General features: G+C 33.4%; 2 protein-coding genes across 2 annotated transcripts; one reads left to right on the top strand and one right to left on the bottom strand.

Moving 5' to 3' along the window:
- Positions 1-1,335: 1,335 nt before the first annotated feature.
- On the bottom strand, positions 1,336-1,941 carry LOC139903780 (uncharacterized). Its single transcript, XM_071885825.1, has 2 exons — positions 1,880-1,941; positions 1,336-1,795 (listed from the first exon to the last, which is right to left on the bottom strand). Exons 1-2 carry the CDS (start codon positions 1,939-1,941, stop codon positions 1,336-1,338), a joined length of 522 nt encoding a protein of 173 aa, XP_071741926.1.
- Positions 1,942-4,590: 2,649 nt separating this feature from the next.
- LOC139903764 (putative FBD-associated F-box protein At5g22720) lies at positions 4,591-5,948 on the top strand. Its single transcript, XM_071885824.1, has 2 exons — positions 4,591-5,505; positions 5,868-5,948. Exons 1-2 carry the CDS (start codon positions 4,591-4,593, stop codon positions 5,946-5,948), a joined length of 996 nt encoding a protein of 331 aa, XP_071741925.1.
- Positions 5,949-8,730: the final 2,782 nt, after the last annotated feature.

The raw sequence follows: 8,730 nt of genomic DNA, 5'->3' as shown, positions 1-8,730 counted from the left end.
TTTAATTAAGTTGTATATTTTGTTATTTTATTTTTAGAAAATATATCGTTGAAATTAATTCAATAAAAGATGATATGTGACAGAAAGATTTAACGCACATATCATCTTCTCATTACCCCGCTGCTATATATATATATATATATATATATATATATATATATATATATATATATATATATATATATATATATATATATATATATATATATATATATATATATATATATAAGATGTATAGATATTTTTTTTTGAACAACAGTTTGAGATCACTCGGAGGACTAAACCATCCACGCGGTAAAACCTTCCTCCCCCACTGTCCCCGCAACGCGATGTGCAGTAGACACCCTTGAGTGGAATCCAAGGGTTAAGGGCATCCTTGTGTGCAATGCTGCACCCCACGAGAGTTGAACTTCTGACCTCTCGCTAAAATAAACAGACCATTACCACATGACCTACAACACAAGGTCATATATATATATATATATATATATATATATATATATATATATATATATATATATATATATATATATGTGTGTGTGTGTGTGTGTGTGTGTGTGTGTGTGTGTGTGTGTGTGTATGGTGAGGATCCAGAGAGAATTAAGGGTAAGAGAGAACTCATAAAACTCACAGACTAAGCTCAATATGAACGTAGATTGACTCAATCTGTGTGCAGATTGAGCTCAATCTATGAGTTCTATAGAATCTTTCTCTCACCCTTAGAGCACAGGGTGTTCGTGTCTTTGCACTAAGGTCAATTTCAGTGTCTATTTGGGACACCGAATTTGACTAAAGTGGAGGTGTCCACATTGTCTATTTCAGTGTCCATTTTTTATTTTTTATTTTTTAATTGAGTTTTAATATTTTATTTAAATTAATTTAATATAATAAAAACAAAATACTAAATTGAAATTCATGAAATAAACTACATTACATTTATTAAAATTCATAAAATAAACTAGATTGCATTTTTTCAAAACATTCATAAAATAAACTAGATAACGTAATAATTCGTCTCATAAAATTCATAAGTCGACTCGAAGATTCCATAAATGCTCAACCAAATCAGATCGTAAGCCTTCATGCACTTCTCTATCACGTAGCTCCATTGTTCTTCTTGCACGAGCGTCGCACCTATCGATCCAAGTGCGTTGTATATGTTGAACGGACTCAACTACCCAATCATTTTCATCAAGGTTGTAACCATTGTCTTCGATAATGATGTTGTGTATTACGATGCACATATACATAAGTTGTCTCATTAGTTTCACCTCGTAAGACCATGCGGGTTGTTGAAGAATATGCCAACGACCTTGTAGGATCCCAAAAGTTCTTTCAACATCTTTGTGAGCGCTCGCTTGTTTCTTTGTAAAGTAAGAACGTTTTTCGCCAACGACACTTGAATTTTCTTAACAATGCCGCCCATGTTGGGTAAATACCATCAGCTAAGTAGTACCCTCTTTTGTACTGAACACCGTTTATATGATAAGGGACGTCGGGCATTTCCTCATTAAGCATTGAGTTGAACAAATCACTAGTGTTTAACACATTTATATCGTTGTTTGAACCCGCCACACCACAATACGCATGCCAAATTCCATTATCATACGAGGTGACGACTTCAAGCATAATAGTTGGGTGACTGTGATCGCCTCGCATATATTGGCCTCTCCACGCAACTGGACATTTTGCCCAAGCCCTGTGCATACAATCTATACTACCCAGCATGCCCGGAAAACCATGAATCCTTTCATGAACTTCACATAAACGTGGAATGTCGTGCAAAGTAGGCTCTCTTAAGTAAACATTCGTGTACAAATCAATGATACACTTACAAAAGATGTGTAGAGATTTCCGGCCAACTCGTTAAGACATTTACAGATACTCGTCCAAAGCATCTGGTGTATAACTGTGTGCTAGCTGACGTAGTACGTCTGTCATCTTTAGATGTGTACTAATTCTCCACTTACCACGTGAATCTTGTCTTCGATGAAAGCACATAAAATAATACGGCAATGGATTTGCTGAGTAGCTTAGAATATCATTCATAATTCTAAGAAAAACACATCGCTGCATTAGAAATCTTCGTATGAAATTTTCATCCGTATATTTGCAACTCTCGTCAAAATAATTGTCCATCAAACGTTCATGTGTTTAATAATGATTACGACATATATAACGACGTGAGTTTACATCATCTTCATCTTCAAAAGATAATTCTTCAAGTAAGTTTAGTGTATAGTTGGTGAACGAGTCGTGAGAAGAACTCGAAGATGACGACATTTTGTGATTAATGGTGTTGTATTAAAATGATAATTTAAATATTGTATAGAGAAAGTGGTAAAAAAGAGATATAATTGTGCGTGTAAAATGAGTAAAATAAGTGTGGTATTTAAAAAAGAGAGAGGAAAACAAGCCGTTGAACTGCTAGTTTTTGAAAATCAAACACGAAAAACGGCTAGTTCACCACCGTCTGTCACCCGATGCTGAAAACCGACACCGAGATCGATGGTGGTCCGGTGTCGACCGACCGTTGATCCCACCGTCGACTTCGGTCGACGCCGAAAATGGACGGCAAACACCGGATGCTCTTAGTTCTCTCTGAATCCCTTCAGTATATATATATATATATATATATATATATATATATATATATATATATATATACAGTGGCGGATCCATGATATTTTTCACCGGGGGCGAAATTTTTTTTAAAACCAGAGCAATTTTTTGAGTAAAATATGGAGGTTTTAGGGCAAAAAATTGAAGTGTTTTGGCAAAATTTGAAGATTTGTGGGTAAAATTTGAAAAATTTTGGGCAAAATTTGAACGTTTTGGGGCAAAAAAAAAATTCACCGGGGGCAAAGTCGAAAAATTCAAAAATTTTACACTAAAATTTCAAAATCCACCGGGGGCGGGCGCCCCTCCCTCTTACACTCTAAATCCGCCAGTGTATATATATATATATATATATATATATATATATATATATAAAGGTGAGAACTGCTAGAACTATTTAATTTAATAGTTTTTATGCATTTAAATGCAACAAATTACATGCAAATGTAAATTAATGCACATATCATTAACAAACATATGTTCATTAGCTCACATTACATGTTAAATTGTTAATTATATGAAACTGTTCACATGTTCGGAAACAAATATGCACATGTGAACAAGAAACTATATATTTAATTATATATGTAATATATAAGTGTTTTTCAACTATTTTATGTTCATTCATACTCTTCATCAAGGTTTATTTGTGATTCAGTCTAGTTACATGTGAAAATCTTTATAAATCAAAAGTTCTCGCAGTTCTCGCTTTTTTTATGATTCTCGTTTGAACTTTTTGCTATATATATATGTTACTCCATCCGTCCCATTATAAGGTTTTTTTCAGTTCAACTTTAACTCTAAATAATTTTATTTTTGTTATGTAATTTTTTACAAAAATAATATGAATGGATTATTTTTTAATTGTATTTTAATGGATATAAATTTCATTAAGTATTATATATAATACAAATAAAATTATTTAGAGTTAAAGTTAAACAAAGAAGACTCTGAAAAGTCATATTTGACACTTGTAACGAGAGGAGGAGTATGTATATATATTTTATATATTATTTTCTTTAAATTTTAATTTAGAAACAAAAAAAAATTACGTAAGTGGTAAAAAAATATGTACTCCGTGTCTCGCGGAGCACCATGAAACTATTTTTTACTTCTCAAATCCACCGCCCCTGTCGTTTAAACTTAATTCATCATTTATCTTACGTATCGTCCCCATTCTCCTTAAACTTAATTCATTGCACGTAAGTTTAACTATCTTTCAAATTTTTTTGTTTTGTTTTAACGCAAATGGCATTCATGGCGTTCGAATATATCCGTTTATCGTCTTTATTTCGTATAAATTCGAAATATAACCGGAATTTGGACATAGTGTTGGAATGATGGCGTTATTGTTATTAATTTTGATTATGTTTTTATTTATGTAATCACTAATCATTAGTGTTTAATTGTGTTTAGTGTTATGTTTATTTTTTTAATTGTTTATATACGGACTTGGGCAATCGAGCCAGAAGTGATCCAATTAATTAAATGATGATAAACGGAATTAGGGCATAATGTTGGAATCATGCTGACTTGTAATTCTAAATATGGAAGTTTAGCTTTTCCCAGATCTCTTTTGATTGTTTTCTTAGGCTTAGAATTTGATTGTGAGTTCATGTAGAGGTAGAAAAGGTATGAAATAAACTAACAGCTGAACATAATATAAATGCTGAAATAGGCTAAAGTTAATTTGAAAAATTCAGTGCTAAACATATCAAATTAACAGAAACCAATTGTATACGGTCTTTTTTTTTTATTTCTATGAGGAAAATAGCTCCTGACCCAACCCGACCTGTTCAACCCATCTAAAATCTGACATTTTTTGACCCATGACCTGTTTCGACCCAAACTCATATGATCCTTAACTAGACCCGTTTGCTAGATTTAGAAATGTGCATTCTCTTTATTTCTATTTAGTGTGTCCTGTTTCTTGCTTTATGTTACTTATAATAACTTGCAGATAGAGTGAGAATGGATGCAGAAGGCGATCGACTAAGCAGCTTGTCAGACGACCTCATCATCAAAATTCTATCTTATATCGACACCAAACATGCTATCAAAATTAGTATTTTGTCATCTAGATGGAAGAATACTTGGAAGTCAATCCGACATCTCGATTTATCTACTGACGATTTTACTTCATTAAACAGATTCCATGAGTTCACTCGTGTCTTCTCTTCATGCAATAATGAAATAGAATTGTCGTCTGTTAAACTAACTGTTCGTGGAGGATTTTACCAAGTGGTTGTCAAAAAAGTTATAAACTATGCGTTTTTGCACAATGTCCAAAAGATGACTATTATATGTTTAGACAAAAAGCGTACGGAAATACCTCTTTCTCTTTTCATTTCCCAATCTCTCAAAGATCTCACTTTGGTTGGATCTACTAGATATTATTGTTTTCAACTCGATAGGATCAAATCATCTTGGGACCTACCAGCTTTAACAACGTTGCAACTTGATCATGTTATGTTTGTTAACGAGAGATCTAACGAGTCCGGTAGTCTTTTCTCTAAATGCCCAAACTTAAAGAATCTTACCTTTTCTAACTGCATGATAAATGATCATAATCATTACACCATTTCCCATCCTCAACTATCAAATCTCACACTTAAAAATGGTGACTATTCGGCTGTTAATGTGGTTGCATCTCACCTGAAAAATCTCACTGTTGTAAATTGCCGAGGGGATCTTATGATTTCTGCACCTGAGTTGTCCTCATTGATGTATAAAAATACATTTTATCTTCCTTTTTTACAAGATTGTTTGTCTTCTTTGGAAAAAGTGGATTTCTATATTTATCATTCAGACGGTCCTTCAATTATTGACATTCTTCAACAGTTCCCCAATGTTAAATATCTTACGCTTGGATTGGAAATTGCACAGGTATTCGTTATTTAATGTTTATACGTGCATTGATCAGCAATCCACTTCACTTTTTCTGATTTATATAAAAATTTCAGGTTCTTGCATCATGTGTGGACCTAGTCTCACATCTACCTTCTCCATTTGGTAAGTTAACGAGTCTCAAGATCTATCCAGGGTGGAAGGAAAGACTGCAGGAGGGATAGAAAATAAACATGCCTACCGAAATAAAAAAACTATCTACTAGATGGCTCTCCAAATGCCACTGTCTCAATATACTCATTTGAGGTTCTACACTTTAATATATAATATATAATATATATATGATGATATGATGATAAACGGGGATTACTTTAAATTATAAACTGTTTGTTAACACGCAGGAGAAGAAAGCATTGCAGGATGCCACATTAGCACAACAAATAATGGCCACATTGCAGGAGGTTGGAGGAGGTGAAAATTGAGTGTGAGATAAATAAAAATCATCAATCTAATTTTATAGTTGCCACAGCTAGTAATAAACTTCAAAATTATCAATCAATTTTATAGCAGCAATTACATATCCACTTGAACCATCAATTAAGGAACATATTTGCTAAAGGCGTATGTCTTGTAAAATATTTTCACAATTGATGTTTATTATTTTAATTTATTATTGCTAAGTCACTGTCATTAACATTTTTCAGTAACAAAACTTCAATATATCTTTGAACATCCATCCAAATATCTATATTGATATCCACTAAAAATTTTAGACACTTTGTACTTATAAAGTGTTTAACTTAGTTTCATTTTGATATGCCAATTGCTTACTCGTGAAAACAAACACTTGGCAAACACAGGTAAAGAATTGATTTTTACGTCCGAGGCTCCTCGTATTCCAAGACGCGATATGCATAACTAATTTTTACGTGGGGGTTTGCTAGCAGCAAGCAAACCTTTTTTGAAGTTTTCAAAAGTACGTTTGTCTTTCTTAGGTTTTTAGAGTTGATCAATTTTCTTTTGAGTTGATTGATATACTAATCCTCAACTAGTAATTCATCAGCTTTTGGTGTATTATACGTAAGCTTCAGATTTTAGATCGTTACTTTCTTTTGTAAGCTTATATAATATAATCATATGCTTTTAGTGTATTATACATGGGTTTCAGATTTCAAATTTTTAAGCTTTTTAATTTTAGTTGATATGAATAAAGTGTTCATGCTTTTGATGGAATAAAAGTGGTATTCAAATTGACCGAGTTATCAGGATACAATTTGATTGAGGCCCGTTGGCACGTTGTGTTTGATTTAATATTCCTTATTTTTAGGTCATTTACTTTCTAGTTGTTTAATGGGCCGTTAGTGCCTTTTTTTTAACTCTGTTTGTTTTAATGTTTTTGGTATCTAAAGACGTTCAATAAACACAGAAAAGGCAAGCAAGTTTTTATGCCAAATTGATTGTGATATAGCATACACCACATTTGGTATCATAGTGTAAATCATTCTTAATAAACGAGAGATTGCAATTTATGTGTTTAGAGAATGAGTGACGAGAAGACTTTAATTTAGTTTCCACGTTTCGATGGTTATCATGACCATTGGAGCGAGCTTATGGAGAATCTGTTACGAGCCAAAGTTTTGTAGGAAATCATAGAAAAAGGTTTCGAGGAACCAGAAATCAAAAGGTGATCGGAAGAAAGATCACAAGTCAGGCATTATCTTGTTTTTTTAAGGAAATTGATCGATCCATCTTTGAGTAGATTTTGGATCGTAGTACATCAAAGATTGTGTGGGAATCAATGAAAATCAAGTTTGGAGGAAAGACAAAAGTGAAAAGATCACTTCTTAACTCGCCGCGAATGAAATTGAAGTGTTGTCAATGAAGAACGATGAATCTATTACTGATTATTTTGGAAGAATGATGGTTGTTTCGAATAAGATGTGCAACAATGGTGAAACGATGCTCGAATCTAAAGTTGTTGAGAAGATATTACACACTCTGACAGACAAGTTTACGTATATCGTGGTATATATTGAAGAGTCACGAAACACTGAGCATATGTCAATTGATGAGTTGCAAAGGTCTCTAGTTTTCCATGAACAAAAATACAAACGAGTTGAGAATGAAAGAGATGATCAGGCGTTTAAAGTCGAAGCATACTCAAAAACTCGAGGCATACATAGAGGAAGATCTTCTTATCTGGGCAGAGGACGTGGTCGTAGTAGGAGCAGTTTTGACAAATCCATGATATAGTGCTATAATTTCCATTCTTTGGGACATTTTCAATATGAATGTTCCAAGTAGAATAAGGAGATCAACTATGCAGAACTCGATGAAGAAGATTAACGTCTACTAATGGTGTATACTTATTTGTATGAACCTCGAACCATAAATGTATAGTTTTTGGACACGGGATGTTCGAACACATGTGTAAGAACAAAGGTACATTTACTGAGTTAGATACATCATTTACTCATAGTGTCAAATTGGAGAACAATGTTAGAATGAAGGTTAATGGGAAAGGCGTGGTCAATCTAAACGTAAACATAATCAGCTACTCCATTGGTTAAGTATATTATGTCCCTGAACTTAATAATAATTTATTAAGTATAGGGCAACTGCAAGAGAAAGGTTTGGCAATCTTGTTTAAGGATGGTATTTGCACTATATACCATCTTAATCGTGGGAAAGTTGCTAGTTTACACATGTCTACAAATTGCATGCATACATTGCAAGTTGGTTTAGGTGTAGCAAAGCATACTAGCTGTTTACAAGCTAGCGGCTTGGAAGTGTTGAAGTTATGGCATCACAAGTATGCACATTTGAGTTACAAAGGGTTGAATACTTTGTACCACAAAAACATGGTGGAAGGGTTGCCATGTATTTCTAAGTTGTGACGCCTGCATGAAGGGAAAGCAACATCGTATCTCCATTCCAAAGTCAAGTTCATGGAGGGCTACTGAATGTATATAACTCGTTCATGCACATCTTTGTGGGCCAATTCCGCCCATTAAAAATGGTGATAAGTGATGCGTTAACTATCCGATTCACTTTTAAAGGAAATCATGGGTATATTTCCTAAAATGCAAGTTAGATCATTCCATTATTTTGAGATATTCAAGGCTCTGGTCGAGAAGGAAATAGGTCAGCCCATTAAGTGATTATGAACGAATCGTGATGGTGAGTTTAACTCATTTGAAGATTTCTGTATAAAAATGGTGTGAAGGGTTAAATACTTTGTACCACAAAAACATGGTGGAAGGG

The sequence above is a fragment of the Rutidosis leptorrhynchoides genome, chromosome 1 (assembly GCF_046630445.1).
Source record: "Rutidosis leptorrhynchoides isolate AG116_Rl617_1_P2 chromosome 1, CSIRO_AGI_Rlap_v1, whole genome shotgun sequence".
NCBI classification, from domain to species: domain Eukaryota; kingdom Viridiplantae; phylum Streptophyta; class Magnoliopsida; order Asterales; family Asteraceae; genus Rutidosis; species Rutidosis leptorrhynchoides.
Note: the sequence above shows the minus strand (reverse complement) of the source record. Positions and strands in the feature narration are given on the sequence as shown.

Bases quoted from the DNA above. Each gene is read 5' to 3' on its own strand.
- LOC139903780 (XM_071885825.1), bottom strand. From the start codon at position 1,941: ATGACAGACGTACTACGTCAGCTAGCACACAGTTATACACCAGATGCT. The intron at 1,796-1,879 runs GTAAATGTCTTA...TGTTTACTTAAG, and splicing joins GATGCTTTGGACGAGTATCT to AGAGCCTACTTTGCACGACA.
- LOC139903764 (XM_071885824.1), top strand. From the start codon at position 4,591: ATGGATGCAGAAGGCGATCGACTAAGCAGCTTGTCAGACGACCTCATC. The intron at 5,506-5,867 runs GTATTCGTTATT...GTTAACACGCAG, and splicing joins TTGGATTGGAAATTGCACAG to GAGAAGAAAGCATTGCAGGA.